The sequence below is a fragment of the Taurulus bubalis genome, assembly GCF_910589615.1.
Source record: "Taurulus bubalis genome assembly, chromosome: 9".
NCBI classification, from domain to species: domain Eukaryota; kingdom Metazoa; phylum Chordata; class Actinopteri; order Perciformes; family Cottidae; genus Taurulus; species Taurulus bubalis.
Genome location: NC_136597.1, coordinates 10,938,590 through 10,959,758, shown reverse-complemented (window position 1 = coordinate 10,959,758; position 21,169 = coordinate 10,938,590). Strand labels below are relative to the sequence as shown.

Here is a 21,169-nt window from a genome sequence, read left to right as displayed (position 1 = left end):
TGCCTGAGCCTGGTGCTGATGGATGGGATCCAGAATAAATGTGCATATTCTCAAAAGCATTAATTACAGATACAAACGAACGTGTGCGTGCGAGTGCATGAACGAGGATCAATTACGTTGGAAAGGATAGCACGTAAGTGTACGTTAACATATACTGTGCCTGGCTGTTATTGATTTGGAGGAACCCATTAATGTGGCTGTCTAATCCATTAAAAGAGGCTCCTGCTGAGAATAAGGCGTATAAAGGCAGAGACAAACTGGGAAACAAAGGCATCTGGGAGGGAGAAAGAAAAACAAACATTCATTGAGATTTAGTGATCAGCAGAGGAAAGAATGCTGTCGATACAGATGAACAAAAAAGTGCGGGAACGAGAGTGCAAGGATAGGAATGAGAACACTATATTTAGCAAGTAAGCTGTACATTAAGTATGGAAAAATATCTTCACAGTGAGCCCCATTTCTTCAATTCTGCCAATAAGCCACAGGGCTCTTGTGCATGTCGAACATATACAGTATAGTACATGCATAATTGATTTAAGAAGCATTGATCCTAATTGGCTGTATTGTGTTAATGTGTGTTAACCCATCAGCAACAGGAAGAGTCATATTTTTATTGTTTAATGAAGCTTTGGCGTTGTAAATAGCCAGCGGAAGAGGTGACAAAGGATGCTGTTTGTCACATATTTGCAATTTATCGAATATTCAGTCTTTTTGGTCTTCAAGAAGACATCAGTCAGCTCTTTCCAGCTGGGGGCTCCACTTGATGTGTGGGAAGATATAATGTACGTGCAGGGAGAGAGAGAAAGAGGATGAGAGACGAGATAATTATTGGCCTGCAATAATAGCTGAGGAGAATGCAAAAGACCATACAGAGATGGTGACACACACAGTATACCTTCTGGTGGCAAACCAGGATTTATTTTCTATCCCTTCCTCATTCTTTGTCAGCACAGCTCCCCATTTTTAGTTCAGACCGCACAGCATGCCTGACCTCCTTGTCTTCTCATATGTAAAAAGGTCATGACTTCAAGCTCTTATCTCAGGGAACGCTCTGGGATCAGCCTTATCTCTGACCTCCAGGTACCAGCCTCCCCATTGGCACTGATCCCCAATCTTTCCATGCTCCCTCAACCCAAACTGTCACAATCGGAGCAAATATGTACAAGCTGCACAACTGACCATCGTGCTCCACTTCTAATCACTCAGATAGGCAATTGATTCTCCTCTGGCTGACCACAGAGATATGAGCAGCAGCAGCTGTAGACCTTCAGCAACATTGTTCTGTTGTTTGACTTTGATAAAAGACGCAGGGGCTCCTCGCGCTTCCAGCCGCCTGACCAGGCCCATTGTGGAAGGAGAGGGTGGTGGAATGAGTATCAAGGGTCTTGCTCTGTTTCTTAACCAGGAGAAGAACTGCTGGGCAGAACTAAAGCCAAGGGAGGATTGGCATTGTGCGTGGACAATGATATTCTGTGTCCGTCTCCATGGCCTTTTCTTTCCAGACAACGTTTTTGGTGTGTCCGTGTTTGCGCGTCAGTACATCCATTATTGTGTGTATGTATACTGCGTGTGTGTGGGTCTTTGCAGGGTTTATCCTTCTTGATCTGAAGCCAGATCCCAGCCTGACTTCCCTGTGCCCTTCTCTTCTCTGAGCTCATTCTTATCGCAGCGTGGCCTGCCAGGATAAAGTGGGCCTGTCATGTGGGGGCGGGTTGGCTGCTGTTCACTGTACCTTTAAAAGATAAGCCTTGTGTAGGCTGTCCACGCTGGCCTACCCTTTAGCTTTGAACCTCATTCACTGGCCCGTTTGTTTGTTTTCTCACCATATTACTTTATGCATCAATATATTGTTTAAAAGTCAGTTGTTGGCAGGTTTAATTTATTACTCTTCAGTGATCTAAGTGATTAAATGGTATGCACAATCAGCTGGAAAATAAATCTAGGTAGAAAATACCCGGATTTATTCTACAACTTTTCCGTTTTCAGCATTGTAATTAAGAAAGAGGTCCGAATGAATCTTGTCTGTGTGACTATGATCTGCTCTGAGAACTAAATCAAAGGCTCTCAACTGGAACTTCACTCACTGCAACACCGTCTTCCTGTTGCTTCTCATGAGATAATGCCACCAAGAGGAATGCATTCTTTGTTTGTGTGTGTGTGTGTGTGTGTGTGTGTGTGTGTGTGTGTGTGTGTGTGTGTGTGTGTGTGTGTGTGTGTGTGTGTACGTGTGTGGTTTTCTTGTCAAGTTAAAACTGCTGCAGTGGTATGGCTTTTACATACTATGCTATGAAAAATGCACTTGCCTTCATGATTCTGTGTTTAGATTTGATATCATTTACACATTATGTTGTGTTTTTGGAAATAATGTAAAAAATATTGTAGAAAAAAACATAATGCTAACAAATGTATTTATTTTTCACTTCATAGATAAGGGCTTACTGTAAATGTATCAGTTGTCAGCACTAATACAAAATGCTGCAACCCTGTTAACCAGCTTGAATCTCATCTTTATAGATGCCAGCCACCTGTGCACTTTGGGTCAAACTCAGCCGTTCGTAGACTGATGGCTCAACTGCCACTCATGCGATCGATACAACTGACATCTGCACAGACAGCATGCACACTCAACTTAAAGCAAGCAGCAAGAACCATGCACTAATCTGATCACTACCGTATGTATGTGTAGCTCCCTTTGGAGAGTTGGATCACTGGCAGCCTAACTACAGGCATTTACACATGGATTATATATTAGAGGACTATATCATTGTGTTTTTCAATGAATAATCATTTCCTGCACCCAAGTAATCATTTGTAAGCATGACACATTTTTTTTAGATGGATTACCCAGTAAAACAACAGACAATTCCTTATCAGTGTAGTCAAGGTCGCAAATGTATAATGGAAGGATTTACCACACGTTATTAATTTCTTGCCACCTTTATGGGCGTCTTCCAAGGTTTGCTTGCCTCTCAAATGTTGGAGTCGTCATGAATGCATCTCCAGAGAAGACGTTTTCAAAGCATCCCTATGCACAATGTAAACACAATGTAAACACCATGCAATCATCAAGCAATGGCCAAAAATGAAGCAAGTTTCATTGTGGTGCATTACCAATTTCAAAGACTCTCACAGCATTGGAAAGAATGGAAACCTCCTAAAAGATGCTTGCATGTTTTGGAAAGTGTTTGGTTCTACGCCCAATTTACAGTGTAAAAAGTGAAAGCATCATTTGCTGATCCAGTCAGCCATATCCTCCTCCTCATCAAACAGTCTTTCATCATGTTTTTTTGGTCAGGTTGCCTCTGGTACCATTTACTTTTTCAGTTGACCTTGTACCCGACTTCTAATGAAAGAAAATGTGGTATTTTACTTTGAATTCAGGGGTTTAATGCTTAAGGATGCTCCTCCACAGTCTTTACATAATATTTTAACATTATCATGTACTTAAATCAACCTTACGACAGGAATATTATATTTCAGAGAAGAAGAAGTGACATTCACATTCTTTATTTTCACATTTGAGCTTAATGAACATCCTAATTCTTTGTGAATGTCAGCCAGCGCTTTTCTTACACGTTCAATCCCAACTTGTGATACTTCTGTGTTGTATAAAAATTGTAATAAGTCACTAAATCCAATTTACCATAAACAGTCAATCGTCCCTGTCACAGAGGCTGTCAGATGAGGCTGTGTCTCTGTGACTCCTGCATGTCAGCCTTCCTGCTGTTCTGTCGATCTAGCTGCTGGTTACAGTTTATAATCTTCTCATCCTGAAGAGGCTGGTCGAAGCCTGCAAATGCACACTGGCCTGAATAGGACTCCTAATCTGCACAGTCTTATCACTCAGCTCCATCACGTCTTGGCTTTGGGTGTTATCTGTCTGTGCGCATGCGTCAGGCGTATGCGAGTTTGTGTCCACCCTCAAGCCAGCCTCCTCCCCTTTCGAACTCACCTTTTGGCCCCAAAGAACAGTTGCCATGGTGACCGTACCTGTCGTTTGGTGGGAGGGGATCTTAGTCAAAGCCTCCCAGCAATCCTGAGCAACCTCTCACCCTCCCCATTCTTCCTTTTCCTCCAGAACAATATAGCCTTCACAACCACCAAAAGGTTTAAGGAAAAAATAATTGATCCTCCCACTTCTGTGCCTCAGTTGAAGCATGCAACTTGTTACAAATAGAACAATGAATGACGCAGGATTTTTTTTGCATCTCCTATGTAGTCTGATTCTCTGTGATACAAAAGTGATATTCATAGCCCATCTTTTTACCAAGACACAAAAGCCTGTTTCTCATGAACATACCTGAGAGGTTTTTCCCCCTTGTGCTACAGAGGCGATTCTTCTGTACCACTTCTCTCTGCTCTCACATGTTCCCCCCACAGCAGCAGCATTAAGTCCTTTGTATTAGAGATCCAGCAGTGGAAACGTGTTTTCTCTCTCTGCACACTAAATAAGAAGCTACCTCTGGCAGCCGCTCAGCTCAGTATAAAGACTGGAAGCCTACACTGCAATAATTGTCACGTTGTATGTTGTTTGTTTAATCTGAACAAAAAACCCCGGGAAAAAAAAGCATGTTTTGGTCTTACATGGATAATGTGCTGCACTATTTCATGGCCAGGTGCAGTGACCTCAGTGTGTCTCAGGTGGTTGCCTGGCAAACTCACAGTGATGACAACACACAGTGAAGTCACTGCCCCCAGGGAAGAATAAATCCAGCACATAACACCACAACATGTTATGCAGACATGAGAGTGGTATCAATCTTGTCATCTGACTCTTGGCAAGAAAGTGAATGAACCTACGTCTCATGATGTCAAAACTATTCCTTTATTGAATTTTACTTCCATGTCAAAACCCACAACTTTTAGAGTTATAAGAAACCGATCAAGTAGATACGACAGAAATGTATGTCAACTAGATTTAAGGTCTTCCAAATGCTGCGCCATACATACAAGATGAGAACCAAATATTGTCAACATTCCTAAATATTAAGCGTTATCTGTAAGACATTGACATTGTCTGTCCCAAGCCTCATGATATCATCATTATAGTAAAGCAGTCATCTATATGTTTATATAGTGTTTTCTCAAGCCTTTATTTAATGTGACAGGAAAGAAAGAAGCGGAATGACATGTAGCAAATAGTCCAGCCAGCCAGGAATTAAACCGTGAACTCGCTGCTGAAGACGTTTTGCAGCCATGTGATAGTCACACTCATCACTCGGCTATCAGGTCAGCCAGTCTAACATCTGGTTATTACAAGTACCTACTGTTGTAGTACTCACTTCATTTATCAGCTGCACTGCATTACTTTTTTAACCCCATCCTTGCTCTCTTTTATTTTATAGTCAACGTCTGGCCTTTTCACAATAGCTGCTCCTGGAATGTATCAGGGAATGTATGGTTGTATATCTTCCTTTCAGCTGCCCAACGTCCTGTCCTGTCCTTCCCATCTATCCTCCACTCTCCTCCTCCTCATCTTCCTCTGTGGATGTTCTCCAGATGCTGAAATCATTCATTAACTCTAGCCCATCTCCCCTTTACTACTCTTGCGGCCCACAGTAAGCTGTGACTGAGTGTTATGGGGGGGTCTGATAGTGGCAAGCAATGGAGCGGACAAGTTATTACAGGACAGGCAAATAGAGTCCCGATGAAGCATGAAAACCTCCCTTCCCCAAAGCGCCACTCAAACACACAGGAATATACATCTAGACAGAAGGACAGAGTTTGAGAGAGATATAGTCTTCACAACTACACAGGCTCTCTTCCATGAAACCATGAAGACATAAACACGTCTTTAATGAGAAAAAAGACAGACAGGCGTATAGAGTACCACACACACAGCCTGTCCAATAAGTCCTTCTATCTCTGTGCATACTAACGAGAACAGACATATAGAACATGATGGGGCACAGCAACAGGAACAGGGTGACAGCCTGGGATATGAATATTAATACTGGGATGCCAAAGGGATCTGGAACAGTCCTGCAGTTAGCATGCTTTGCTTCGCAGCGTGGCTTGGCAGGGCAGCTTTCAATCAATCAATCTTTTATGTGCCACTCGGGGGAAGTGTGTTGGCAGGGAGGGTTTGTAAAAACAATAATGCAGAACAGAGGACAACGAGGGTAATCACACGCTAAAGTAAAGGGTACAAGCCCTAACATCTCAAGGGAGGAGGAGGAGGAGGAGGAGAGAGAGAAAAAGTGTTAAAATTGCTACAAATACATGAACTGAATGAAACATCCAATGTTCTTTCATTGAGGACAGACTTTGATCTCACATGCAGTGAGAACGTCGGGTGCTAGTGAAATATACCTTGAGTGTTTCACAGTGTCTTAGCAAGGATCACTGTATCCAAAGCCATTTATCAGTGTTGCCTGAGTGGATATGTCTCATCTGTAAGATACAGCAACACGAACAAACATCGTGAATCTCAACTGCAACAGGGAAAAATGTGAGGTGAAGCATGGACAACGGGTATTACCGGGATCAAGTTTGATCTGTATCTGGATGTCTTATCTAGAGAAAAGAAGGTAAAATGTTAATGGAGGGGTGACAATGCACACAAACACAATCAGCATGTGGCTGGAACTGCCAGACCACCTCTGGAGTTGAGCTGGCTTGCAGAGCAATTGGATATTATTGGACAGTGTCTGCTCATGAGTTAGAAATAAAACCACTTCAGGCTCTGCTTTGCTTCGAGCCAAAAAAACCCAAAAGGACAATTCTCATCCCCAAAATCAACAAGAAAACATTGAAACATTCACAGTTGCTGCAAAATGCAATTGATGCAGACAAACGTTTTATTTTTCAGATGCCTTCTGTTGAGGAAGAACAGATATAGTAACCTGCTTAGCACATAGACAAGTGTGACCAAATCACAATGCTCCCAATTATTGGGAGTAAATGCAATGGAGTGGTTGGGTTGTATTCCAGATGCAGACTTAAATTTAATAGCAGGTGTAAATTGGGTTAGAAAGACGGTAAAAGCTGGACAGTTTCAGTTTTATAATCCTTTTCATCAAAGTTTATTGCCACCACATCCACCACAGTCACTTTTAAGAGTTTGTTTTTCACCCTCTAGATGTCTCTGCTTGTTGTGTCTGAAGTGAGTAAATGCACGAGTGCCCCAAACAACCCACAAGTTGCTGTTTGTAGTTTCATCCCCATTCCCCTCCCTCCCCTGGTTTATCCACCATGTGGCACGGGCATAGTTAGCTAGCTCATTCTGGATGAAAGGCTTTCTGGGATTTTGTTTGTGTTGCCGTTTTTGCTCGTATGATCATCTGAATGCAGCCTGTGTGTGAATGTGTGGGTGCGTCCATGTGTTTGAACTATTTTTTTATTTTTCTGATGAATTTACTAACTTACAGTAGGGTATACTTGTGAATGTATGTGCCTGGTTGACGCGCACACTGTATGTGGGGACTTAATTGCACGTGGATGCATCTGTTTGAGGGTGTTTGAAGCCAGATGGCGGCGTGCCCCCCACACCCCTCAACCCAATGCATGCCCTCCCCCTGTTCTGGATGCCCGCCCACTACTAGGATGAAGTGTGAACGTGTGTGAGTGTACGTGTACATGTTGCCAAGTAAACATGAGAGCTGTCTGCCCCCTAGTGGTTTTATCATGCTCTTCTCGTCTCATACTGGACTTAATGTGCTGACAAGTCTGTCACTGGCTCCGCACCTCATTTTATCACCCCGTGTTGTGGGCGTAACTGTGGCAACCGAGCTGCCAAATGAGGCAGAAGCCCCACATCAGTAATTAGCGTCAGACAAAGTGACTGCAATAACGGAAAGCACCTCTGTGACCAACCTCAATCAGCTGGAAACAGTTGTACTCAACTCGTATGCAAATCCTGGAATGCTGAAAGGACGGGTCCGCCCCTCTTTGGACTCTTTTTAAAGATGGCACTTTGTGAATGTTAAATGAGTCTTCAGTGCATCGGGAAAGTACAGCACATCTGTGTCGAGCCCTCTCTTTTCCCTCAGGAATGAGCCAGAGGGAGGGAATATCCCCATTCCCTTTATTCGGAGATGTTTTAAGTGTGGCAATTAAGATATGTGGAGTTTTTCATTAGCCCGATTTCTTTTCATGTTACTCTACTTATTGATCTTTGGATGAGCTTATTCTGACAGTTGTTGTTAGCATATTCAGTGGCAAGTAGCCAATCAGGATAGAAAAAACTGCTCTATTAAAAAAAAAAAAACTTGTATCTCAGCAACCCAACGACATGTCTGCTGTTGATCTGCAGCATAGTTTGATTAGAGACAGACAAAGGAGTGCGTCAGAGCTTGTATTAATCACTGCACGCTCAATAGGCTATTATGCACTAACATGGGCCTTCACTTTGCTTCAGTAGCTTCATACAAGCCCACGATGTGTGGGTGTGTCCCAATATTCTGTCTCATCTTGTTCTGTAGCACCTCTCAATGGATTTATGTTTTTATTTCATTTCAAGTAAGGCATATTACTTGATATTTTAATGTGAAAGCTTATTGCTCATGGGCTGTGCTGAAGTTGAATGGAAATCCCTTTATTTTTAGAAGGTGGTGCTCCACAGCAGTATATACTGGTAAAACACACAGATAAACAAATGTATGGTTGCACACAGTTGTGTTCTTAGAGAGAATAATTTAGATTGTAAATGTGGATAGTATCGTGATATATAAGAATTAGATGTTACTTAAATTATGAGGCTCATCACCAAGGAATTAGTATTTACTGGAGCTGAAAAAAACTCTATTTTAGAGGCCAAAATCAATATTTGAGAGTTAAAAAAAACTATATAAGGGCCATTACTTACAGTATACCATTATATACTCCTATACTAATATATAAATAATATTGTATAATACTGTATATATATATTCAGGGCCATAAGTATTTGGACTGTGACTTATTTTCCTCTTTACTCGACTTTACACAGATTTGAAAGGAGGCAGTCAATATGTGGTTGGAGTGTATTTCAGCTTTAATTCAATGGATATATTAAAACTATTGCATTAACCGTTTTGGAATTATAACCATTTTTACTCAGTCCCCCACATTTTCAGAGGCTCAAATGCCATTGGACAATTGTCTTACAAATGGTTTGATGGCTAGCTGTGGCCTGTTCCCTCGTTATTTCATGACAAATTAAGCAGATAAAAAGTTCTGGAGATGATTCAAAATGTTAAATTTGCATTTGGTATCTGGTCCAGGGAACTCTCAGCACGAGGACCAAATAGTGTGTCAATGCAAGTGAAGGAAGCTCTTAACATTCCTGTAAAATTTGACAAAAAACGCCTATCCAGGTATACCCAAAGTAAATTGCAACCTGTACTTGAACTATTTGGAGTGAATGCATGGTCTTGGTCTCTTTTGAATGGTAACAATCTAAAGCTTTTTTCCCCCTATAGTCAGAATCACTTTAAGTGCTGCTGAGTTATATAAGTTTGAACACAATAAAGTATAAGGTTTCTATTTCCGCCTGAACATTTCTTTGTAAATAGATGCCTGTAGATGACTATAAATGGGACTTATGAACTGGAAAACACAATGGAACCATAGCCTGAAGCCTTTTCTAGTCTAAGTAAAAAGTTGATAACAATATCACAGAAAATGAATATTTTACACATGTTTTTCTAATGAAATGTCTAGGCGTTTTTCCATTTTGAGATTGAAAATATTCATGATATATATATATATATATATATATATATATATATATATATATATATATATATATATATATATATATATATATATATATATATATTATATATACCTATTAAAAAGGCTTATAGTCTTGCAAACTTATAGAGGTACTATTCATATATACTACCAGTATTGCTGACACAGAGAAAATGAAGTATAAATGCATTGTTATGCTATTTCAATGACAGACTGAGGATCTATGAGCAGAAGTTTGTTCTGGTGAAGCTGAAGCCTGTTGGGATCATCCCCACCCCCTCTTGATTGGTCCCGTTTTGTAGGCAATTTCATTGGCTGTCCGAAACGCCTGTCATCTGAGCTGTACGGCGCGACAGGCTTGAGCCACGTAAGAAAATAGAGGCTTAGCCTGAACTTCAACGTAGCTTCTGGTTGGGTAATGTAGCTTGTCAGTCAGGACATGAAGCTCCTATTGGTTCAAGTGGGGTCTCATTGGAACCGTTTGATTTCGGCGGACATGCTGATCGTGAGTTTGCAGCTGTGCTCCCATGCAAACATGACTTTCTGCTAAAAACAAAACTGCTTTCATTCATAACTTCCAGCTGCAATGAAATGATGCAACACCAGTTGGTGGATATTTATGGATGTAATCACGTGTTTTGGACTAAATCTTTTATGGGATTTATTTGTATTGGACCTTTACGACGTAACAACGCTGTTTTAGTTGGAATATTATGGATTTATGGATCAATATGAGGCGTCATCGGTGAGTTGTCTTGATTTTCAAATCGCTTGTTTGTTTGTTGTTGTCTGACAAAAGGATTGATTGTAGCTGCTGTGGTGGTCTGATCTTGAAATGGAGTGGACAGCTGGAATCACAAGAATCGTAGGTTTCCAGAAACATATGGCACTCGTACAGAACTATAAATGGATGTACAGTGTACAACGGAATGTACAGTGTATAGTTGAAATGGACGCCCGCGTGACAGCAGAACGTTAAGAGGTTAAAAGGCTGACAAACTACACAAACCTATGAGGCAGATAGCAGAAACATTAGGATTGACCAAATCAACAGTTTGGTACATTCTTAAAAATAAAGAATATACTGGCAAGCTTACCAACACCAAAAGTCCCGAAGACATGTAAAGAAGATGAAGCAGAATTATTCATCATCATCACCTGGTTAACATGGTGGAGGCAGTGATGTGGCATGGGCTGGTATGGTGTTCATTGAGGATGTCTGATAGAAGTAGCAGGATGAGTTTTGAGGTGTTTAGGGCATTACTATCTGCTCAGATTCAGCCAAATGATGCAAAACTGATTGGACAGTACTTCTCGGTGCAGATGGATAATGACCCAAAACATACTGTGAAAACAGCCCAAGAGCTTCTTGAGGCAAAGACATGGATTATTCTTCAATGGCCAAGCCAGACACCTGATCTTAACCCAAGTGAGCTTTTCCTTCAGATAAAGGAAAGTACACTTATTGACTGCTTTATTTAAAATCCATTGCAGTCGTGTAAACAGGCAAAATTAGAAAAATGGTGTCACAGTCTAAATTCTTATGGCCATGACTGTATGTGTGTGAGAGAGAGAGAGAGAAAGAGAGAGAGAGAGAGAGAGAGAGAGAGAGAGACGGCCCTACATCCCTGAAAAACCCAGTGCTAGTTTTCAGACAAAAGAAGGAGGAAAAAAGGAAACCATCTAAGAAACCCAAGGCTTGTTAGCCAGGTTTAGAAAGGATAGCACAAAGATGTACACTAGAAGAGAGCAGCACTAAAAGGGATCCAGGCAAAAAGTGTACGTTCCTGGTACTGAAGGGATGCAGCAGGGGGTCTGTGTGACTGTCTTATAATAGATTTAAAGCTAGTTTGGAGCAGTGTGTGTGCAGTTCAATTGTCTTAGTCTGTGGGAGAGGAGATGAGATGTGTGTGCATGATACTCATAAAAGACACTATATCCCCATCCCTCCACCCCTTCCCTCTGGATTTATCTACATCTGTTTTTAGATCTGTCCTCTTTAAACTCCTCTCCTCTGTCCACTGTTGTGCTGCGTCTGTGACCCCTCCATGTCCCTGTAATTCTCTCCTCTCGTGTAGGGATAATAAGATTGATGCAGGCGGGAGATAATGAAACGCGAGAAAAGGAGAGTGGTAGACTATTGGAGAGAGAAAAGGCAGTGAAGAAGGAACAAGGCTAGAGAGTGTAAAGGGAAAGAAAGAGAGATTGAAAATCGAGAGTTGACAGGTTTTTGCTGTTGATAAGCATTCCTTGAGTGCATAATCCAAGCTTAGTATAGTTGTTGTATTATCCTAAAAGCAAGGTACTGTACATGTCATCGCCATGACAGTAAATGATAAACAACAGAGAGTAGAGCAGAATAGCAGGTGCAGAGGAGAGGAGGGAGCAATGGGACGCACAAAGCTGAGGGAGAGGAAGAGGGAGGCAGAGGAGAAGCAAGAAGGGGAAACAAACGGCACAGGAGTGCTGAAAAGGAGGCGAGAGGAGAGGAGAGGAGAGAGGAGAGATGTGGGGAGAAAGCACTCTGATGTAATTAAAGTGGCTGAGTTGAGAGGCTGCACCTTGCAACCCTCCCCAAGCCTCCCCATATGGAAGGTTTATGGGTTTATGAATAGAGTATAGAAGCACTGTTAGAGGTGCCAATGTCACTGGAGAGTAAGGTTATTTATGTGGAACATAAGTACATCCACTGTATGAAGCTCCACTCACAAATTCTCCAAAATGTTCCTGAGATTGGGATCATGTTTACCTACTCAAGATGAAATCCCTGATGATTAAAGATGAAAGAAGATGAATATTTAAACATGTATTTATAACTTTTAGCTAACCATTTTGACTGTTCACCCATTAGCTAATACATTACATAAATTAACCCTAACCCGATGCAAACCATTACCATTATTCAAGCTTTATTAACCTTTTATTCATTGCCTATAGCTAACTATTTCAACCAGTTACAGGGCTGCCAAAAATTGACCATGAGATCAATGCAGGTGACACTTTATACATCTATTTTTGCATGCAGGGAAAAACAAATGTATGACTGATAACATATATAGCTATCTAACATTGGATACGTAGGCTATATGCATGCCATGTTTTTGTGCATTTTAATGTTTAATATAAATAACTGACTAATCTAATACTGTATGGAAATAATACAACAGCAGTATAAACAATATGATCCATATGATTGAGGATATTAAAACCTAGAGCTCCATCCATCCATTATCAGCCGCTTATCCGGGGTCGGGTCGCGGTGGCAGCAGGTTCAGCAGGCCGACCCAGGCTTCCCTCTCACCCGCAACACTTTCCAGCTCATTCTGGGGGACCCCGAGGCGTTCCAAGGCCAGCCGGGAGATATAATCCCTCCAGCGTGTCCTCGGTCTTCCCCGGGGCCTCCTACCAGTTGAACGTGCCTGGAAAACCTCTAATGGGAGGCGTCCAGGAGGCATCCAGGAGGCATCCTGACTAGATGCCCGAACCACCTCGGCTGACTCCTTTCGACATGAAGGAGCAGCGGCTCGACTCCAAGCTCCCTCCTGATGTCCGAGCTCCTTACCCTATCTCTAAGGCTGAGCCCGGCCACCCTGCGGAGGAAGCTCATTTCGGCCGCTTGTATCCGAGATCTCGTTCTTTCGGTCACGACCCAGAGTTCGTGGCCATAGGTGAGGGTTGGAACGTAGACCGACCAGTAAATGGAGAGCTTCGCCTTCCGGCTCAGCTCCCTCTTCACCAAGACGGACCGGTACAGCGCCTGTTTTACATCTGCAGCCGCACCGATCCGTCTGTTGATCTCCCGCTCCACCTTACCCTCACTCGTGAACAAGACCCCGAGATACTTGAACTCCTTCGCTTGGGGTATATAAAACCTAGAGCTGCTGCTGAAAATAAAACAAAACCTTAAACATACAGACAAGAACAGGCGGATTACAACTTACTGTGTGCTGCTTAATTAAAGATTTTATTATTGATGCATCACGTTTCAGTGTTTGCTTTCCATCTCTTTCTCCACAAGTTGGTGGTTAGTTGCTGCTCCGTGCTCTGCAGGCTATATTTTCATGAACCCAGCCAGATCGCAGTCAAGTGCGTCCTGCCAAGTGCCAAGAAACTGTAGAATAATTAATTGAAATGGCACGTTTGATGTGCACATAAGCGTGAGGGGTTCTGTGGTTATATTACAACAATCTGATGATGGTTGCACAAAATGTAACCAGCGAAACCACCGTGCGTAATTGGCCTCATAGTGACATTATTGCTCTAGTTCAAGATGGAATGGATTTCCGCTGCCTTCATACAGCTGTAACGAGAGTCACAAGAGCAAAGGAAAGGCCTTCAGTTTAGTACTACTAACTGTCACGACAAACAGACATCTATTCTGCCATTGATGCCATCACCGCCAGTTGAAAAATTTGCATTATCATGTGAAATAAAGTTATTGTTGCCGTTTCAACAATTAACTAAATTACAGATATTACCAGACAAATTTCCATGCAGCTATAAGAGCATGTGCCATCTGAGGAATCCATGTCATCAAATAGAAATTATGGAAAAGCATCGTAAACCACCAAACAGAATTAAGCAATTTAGCATACAGACACATTTGACTGAAATAAATTAACTTTGCTGATTGACAATATTTTCCAGTTGCCCATTTATCAGGATGCTACATTTAAGGATGTTTTCACAGTTGGCTGGTTTCAGCTTTTTATGTGAACTCAGGGGGATTATTTAGCATCATTTGGCTATAATTTCTGGAGGTTGTTAAGTATCAATCATGCATATTCATTTTGTCTGCTGAATAGTTTGAATTAAATGCCTTGAAATCTACTCCATGCCTCCTCATAAAATGCACCAACTTTACCCGGACCAGATCTTACTCAAAACTAAATAGCAAAGGTGGCAGCTAACTTACGTTTAGCTATGCCCTCTATTTCAACCAGTTAACTATTACGCTTAGCTACCCGCTAGACTTCTGCTACGTTGCCGACTAGCTACCCCATGACAACTGCAAAACTACCCTAGTGGTTACCAAGAACCCCTGCTGGGAAGTCACTGATCTACATCAACTGGTTTCCTGACAGCAATGTCTGAATATGTATTGCTGTTTCTATTGAATAAGCTAAAAGGACAGCTCCCTTCTAGGACTGTCCTGGACAAAATACATTCTTATTTGACTAAGAATTGATTTAGTCAACTAATCGATTTGTTGATTTAATTGACGGATCTGTACAAAGATCATCCATAAGGAAGAACAAAAGTACCACTTTAAATCTTGGGTTTACTAGAGATGTGCTCATAAATCTCCTGTAATAACTCATTCTGTATGAAAAAAGCTTTAAAAAATGACTAATTAACCTGAGAAATATGAATGGAGTAAGAGGGGGCAGCCCGACTTCCTTCGCTTTAGTATTAACTCCTATACATGCATGCAACAGTGTACAAGCAGCTTTGCTATTGGTCGACAGCACAAATGTAGCCTATCTCAGCTTTTCATGTCAGATTTGACAAGACAAGACAGGAAAGCCTCCAGTGAACTTTGATGTTCAACTTTGATCATGACACCTAGGGCTGTGCGGTATAGGCAAAAATTCATATCACAGTATTTTGTAAGATTCTGGCGGTTTCACAGTATATATTTTTTTAAACAAGTAAACACATTGATTCCATTAACAGCACCAGTCTACTAGACAGCAGTACTGTCAGCAAGTCGTCCATAGCTGCAACAGCAGCAAGCAGCAACATTGACTTTATACAGTTTTTTACAGCGCAGTGGAGCTACTTACCTGTCAGTGTAACTGGGCTCAGTCATGGTTCACACTTATTATAAAATTACAGCGCCGAATTGCATGGTGGGTAGAGTTCGCGCCCAAAAAAACCAGGAAGAGACAGACCGGAAGACACGCCACACAAACAGCTGTTCGCCGCCCAACTTCCCAGCATTCAATTTGGCCGTGTAATTTTTAACCATGAGTGAACCAAGTTACCCTGACAGCTAACTAGCTCCACTGCGCTACAGTTATTAAACTGTAAAAAATAAATGTTGCCGCCTGCTGTTCTTGCGTATATGCACGGCTTGTTGACGGCGCTGGTCGCTGATGGCACCGCTGTCTAGTTGACTGCCGTAGCGCAACAACAGTTGTTACTGTAATCACTGGTATATGAAAAATTCATACTGTATGAAAATCTGAAACTGGTATACGGTTTGAGCGGTATACCGCACAGCCCTAACCTCCATCAAATGAATGAGGTACAAAGTAACAGTGTCAGAGATGCTAGCAGGACCAGGCAGTGTGAGTACATGTAGCGTGAGCACAGCACAAGTTTGAAAGCCACTAAAACGCAAAGTTCATTTATTTGAATTTACCTGTTTTAAACATAATATATGACAGTCAAATGGTTATTGATTTTCATCTTAAAAAAGGGAAAGTATACAAATGTTTATCCTTTGAAATTGATATTAAAATATTCAATCATAGGTGAGTGTGTGGCTTTTCCATTTCTCCTTTTGATGTACCTGAAACACAACATTTCTGCTATCCAGGACTTTGATGTGTGAATCCATTCTTCAGAGAAATTACATTTCTGCCATCAAAGGACATGAAGTGTGCATGTGTCCGTAAGGTACCGTGTGTGTGATTTTCTTTTGAATCAGAATTAGCATTGTTACTGTGAGACCACCCTTACGTATCTTTGAATGTGGTGATCACACCTTTCTTTGTCCCGTAACTGCAACTAACCGCTCAAAATGGTCAGAACATGGAGCTCAATCACACTCACAGTGGGAGACACACACACACACACACACACACACAGCGGGACACACACGCACACACACACACAGCGGGACACACACGCACACACACAGGACCTCCGTCCTCCAACAGAAAAGAAGCTTGCTTCAGTCTCTTTCAGTCTTTTCATCTCCCTGTGTGATTTGAAACAACCTTTCACGCCTCTATTGCTAATGTTCCGAATAGGCTGCCATTGTTAATGTTGCAGCATTATGAGTTCCTTTTGTGTGTGTTTCCCTCTGCTCCCAGGGGACTGCACCGAAACCTGACAGGCAGCACAGGGTGGCAGCGATGTGATCTCTTTATTTGTGCTTTTTTAACGAAGTAATTATGGAAATATTTTTTCTTTGTTTTGGCCTTTCTCTGCTGAGAGTCCAGTTCATAATTAATTGGTAGCACAAACGACAAGCCAATTTGAAATCACAAGGGAGGGGTCGAGGGGGCTTGTTTTATTGGCTGGGGCTTGGTTGGGGCAGCGGGCGGGTGGAGCTTCTGAATTAGATTAGATTTAATTAAGGCATGGGGACCCTGACTACACACTGGTACATAAATAGGCTGTATGCCAGGCTGGTTGTTGTTGAGAATTCAACAGCATGTGTGCATACAAACACACACACACACACACACACACACACACACACACACACACACACACACACACACACACTGCTGAAGACTCCCTCAGGCCTTCAAGGTCAGGTAGACAGAGGAAACATGCAGCACGGTGTCTGGAAGTTTTAGAAAAACTCATCCTCTAATGATGGCTCCCTGCTTTGTCCAGAAAGCTCTGACAAATGTTCTTTCTTTACAGAGCTTGTATAAAAGGCAATTAAAGTCGTCCATGAATATGAGATATGAGTTTACAGTTAATCACAATTCCTTCTCAGCAGTCTGGAGGTTGGTTGAGGGCATTTTGTCTGTAACACTTGTCTTCTTGCTTCTTCTCGGTTCATTTTGTTTATACGCCCTCTGGTGTTTCGGAGAACACAGCGCTGAGCATGAGCACCTTTGTGCGTGCTCGTAGCTGGCCTGCCTTCTATGGAGGCTCAAAAAAACTTAACAGGACCTATATGCCGGACTATTTCTTGGAAAGGCGCCAGGCAAATAAATAGTCTGGTACGTAACCAGATGAAGCTGAAACCGTGACCTGTTTTTTTTAGGTATTTTTGTACAGATTAAACAAACCAAGCCAACCTTTCTGTTCCCATGTGTTTTGTTTACAGTCTGTATGCTAAGCTCAGCCGTCTGGCTGCTGCTTGTAGCTTCATACATACTGAGTTGTGAGTAATCTCCCGGCAAGAAAGCGTATTTTCCAAAATGTTAAACTATTTCTTGGACTGCACATTGTGACCTTTATTAATGCATGATTTGAAGTCCAGTACAAATAACGAGATCTTACATAATCTACTTGGAATCCGTCAGTGGAGTTCCCTTTAGTCAGTATAGCTTTGTGAATCAGACCTATGACTCAACAATACAGGGTCACATTGCTTGTAGCTTTGAACATTTCATTTAATTCTCCTTGTAGCTCTAGCTTGTACATGTGGGGGGGAATCTATAGCTCGTGCTAAATGCAATATCCCCCAAGCGCCTGTAAGTCTCTATAAGCCTGGAGTACTTCAAAAAAGCTTCAAATGGACTTGCCTTGTTGCAGTTTCAGGGGATTTAATCCTTACAGATGGCAGCATTTTCGGACTATCGATTCAACCTTGAGATATCTCGCTATGGTCATTTCCTGGCAATCCTTCTGGGCAATATCCTCAACAGTCTGCATGGTGGCTAATGAACAGAGATGTGAGTCCTTGAATATTAGGCAACACAGAGACCTTGAAGACAGAGCATACAAAGTACCCCAAAGCGTGGTTTGAACTTTTTAGGAGGCACATGGAGGTTTGATGTTTACAAACCCTGAAGACAACAGTGTATTTTGAACTGAAACAGCAACTGTAAAATACTTTTATGTCGCTTATTCCTCATTAGCACAGCCTTCCTGCAGCTCCATAATAAATAGCATTCCTTCCACTCGCCCTAGTTCAACAGTACTGTCTGCCGGTGAGCAGCAGAAACGCCACTTACATGAGCCTCACCCTGAGTTTCTGATTTAAATTCTCACTCTGTAATATCAGTCAGCAGAAATGTTTAAGTGCTATTCCCTCATCCCATCTGAAATAATAATAAGCTGCAGTGCTCTATGGCATTGTAGTACTCCCTTTCCTCATTTCAGGCAGCGAGTTGCTCTGCGTTTCTTGCCACTGGCCACGGCTCTCATCGCGAGCATAAAGTTCCCTGGATTCCTAGGTAGCTTGCAGATTCCCCGTTTCCCTGCGACAAACGCGGCAATGTGTGGCGGCCCCTGTTGCCTCCGCTCATCTTCAATGCCGAGCAACTCGCGTTGTGTTTTATCCAAAATTGCTGTAAGCTGTTTTTTTCTCACAAAGAATTATTCAGCCTCTCTTTTCTTTCTCTTTCTTGAAGATAAAGAGTGAGGTGGTGGGCTCACACTAGCCTCTGCACAGAACACGCTGCACTGTTTGTTCTCTTGGTCTCTAAAAGCTCTCGGAGAGAGTGTGACTGCTGTTATGCTTATTATGTAGCACTCTCATCTACAAAAGAGGCGGCCTCTATTGAATCACACAGAACACATTTTGGAATGAACCTGAATCCACTGCTTTATATTCATGCCAGTCTTCCTCACTGCCTTCTCCATTCCCCGAGCTCTTCAAGTCCACCACTCATGCTCCTGTATCCTCAACCACCTCGTCCCTCAAATTGTTTCCCTTTCCATCCTTATTGCCTCCATTCCTCTCTTTGTCTCTCCTGCCACCACTCATCCTTCCTCTTCCCCCAACCTCTTACATCATCCATCCTCAATTTGCTCTTCATCCCTTTCTTTTTCCCCAACAGAAGCTCCGGGGCAGGACTTTGTGACACTGGATTACCGTCTGCGCTACTACCCCAGCATCACCTACGCTGTCATTGGCAGCGCAGTCATCTTTGTCCTGGTGGTGGCGCTGCTGGCCCTGGTACTCCACCACCAGAGGAAGCGGAGCGTCCTGCTGCCCAGAGGCGTAAGAGGAAGCTCGCATCACCACCACCAGCCCCTGCTGCTCTCCCGTCTGGTCATTTTGGACCGGGGCCACGTGCATCCCGGAGGTCCTGGTCTTTCCCCCGGCTCACCCAGCGCAGGAGGCCAGTATAGCTCAACTCCTCAAACCCTGCAACTGTCTGGGACTCTTTATCCTTCTGGACTCTCCATGGACTCGCCTCCATCATACTCACAAGCTGTTCTGGACGTCAGGTGAAAGCAATGATGATTCTGTATGAAAGTTTATAATCTTTTGACTGAATCCATAAAGCTAGCTTTTCACTTTAAGCCACAACTAAAATAGCATGAAAACATTAAAGCAGTGTTAGTGGCGTTAAATGTTGTCTCTCTAGCAAAGTATTTTCTAATTAAGTGTATTATTTCAATGCAATATAATAAACTAATTAGATTTACTTGTGTAATTTTCATATACACAGACTAAATCAGTTGTATAGGATGCTATCTGAAATATCTGTCCGCATCTGTCTCAGCGGTGCTGGTTACTCATTATATATGATTTATTTAATTATATCAAATAAAGGATTATATAGAGGATTGTTGCTTTAAAAAAATGTGATACATTATTCATACACAGAAATGTAGTGAACATTGATGTAGAGAATGAGATTCTAATTAACAAATTAAAAAAGGGGTGTACATCCAGAATGTTAGCTCAACGATGGTCCCAGTCAAACATATTAATTCTCCAGTCCTTCACATTTTTCTTCTGTTTTTTTTCTCCCTTAGTCGGCCTCCCTGGTTTGATCTCCCTCCTCCTCCATACCTCTCAGATGGGGAGCTTCCATCAGAGGGCGAGCTGCCTCGATATGAGGGCCCACAAGACCCTTTGAGCTACGCCAGAGCACATCCCGCCACGGCCAGAACTGTAGCCTCGGGCACGCAGCAGAGTTTGAGCTCCAGAGAGGAGTTGGACCAGCTGTAGCCTCGCTCTTGGTAGAACTAGTTAGAAATCAGAGACTGCAGGACTGAAGGACCAGGCTGCAGGGCCACAAGGCCAGGGCAGCCCACAGCAAAGACCTGCTGAGGAATCAACAAGGACTAAGAAGCTGTATTCTAAACAAGGTCCTTACTCTCTGCCCACACATGGGCTCACTGAAGCACTGGACTGAGACGAGCTCCTCCTGAGAGACGGGTCTTGTAGGTTGGCTCCGTCTGCTGGGCCCATAGTTGCACTACACCTAAATCAGTTACACATCCATTCGATACTTCACATTTTACATCTATAGTGTTTTCCATAGCGGTGTTTATAATAGATTTGTGTTGTGTTCAATATTAAATATCTAAATTTTAGATATACTGTTGAGCAGTACGGCTAAAATTGATGATGTGCGGTACATAGAACATTTAGCAATGACATGTTGAAGCTTATTCTTACTCAAGTTGATTCACTTTCAAGAGTAAGTCCAAATGAAGACGATACAGTTGTGTAATTTCTAATAGCTTCAAAGAAAACATGCTGCTGTTTAAACAAGAACAGCTCAATAATAGGTACTCAACCCTTCTAATCTGTGTTTGCGGTGTTGATGTGAACAGTGACCTGATAATATGGCTACAGTGGACTTGTTGTAGTGAAGAAAATTACATTTTACACTTT

General features: G+C 42.3%; 1 protein-coding gene across 1 annotated transcript in view; it reads left to right on the top strand.

Moving 5' to 3' along the window:
• The window catches only part of ldlrad3 (low density lipoprotein receptor class A domain containing 3), a gene marked incomplete at both ends in the record, with an annotated part of 71,862 nt that extends 51,365 nt beyond the window's left edge, over positions 1–20,497 (top strand). The window contains 2 exons of the mRNA XM_079223677.1: positions 19,374–19,767; positions 20,302–20,497. Of these exons, the coding sequence (XP_079079803.1) occupies positions 19,374–19,767; positions 20,302–20,497 (590 nt within the window). The remainder of the gene's footprint in view (positions 1–19,373; positions 19,768–20,301) is intronic.
• Positions 20,498–21,169: the final 672 nt, after the last annotated feature.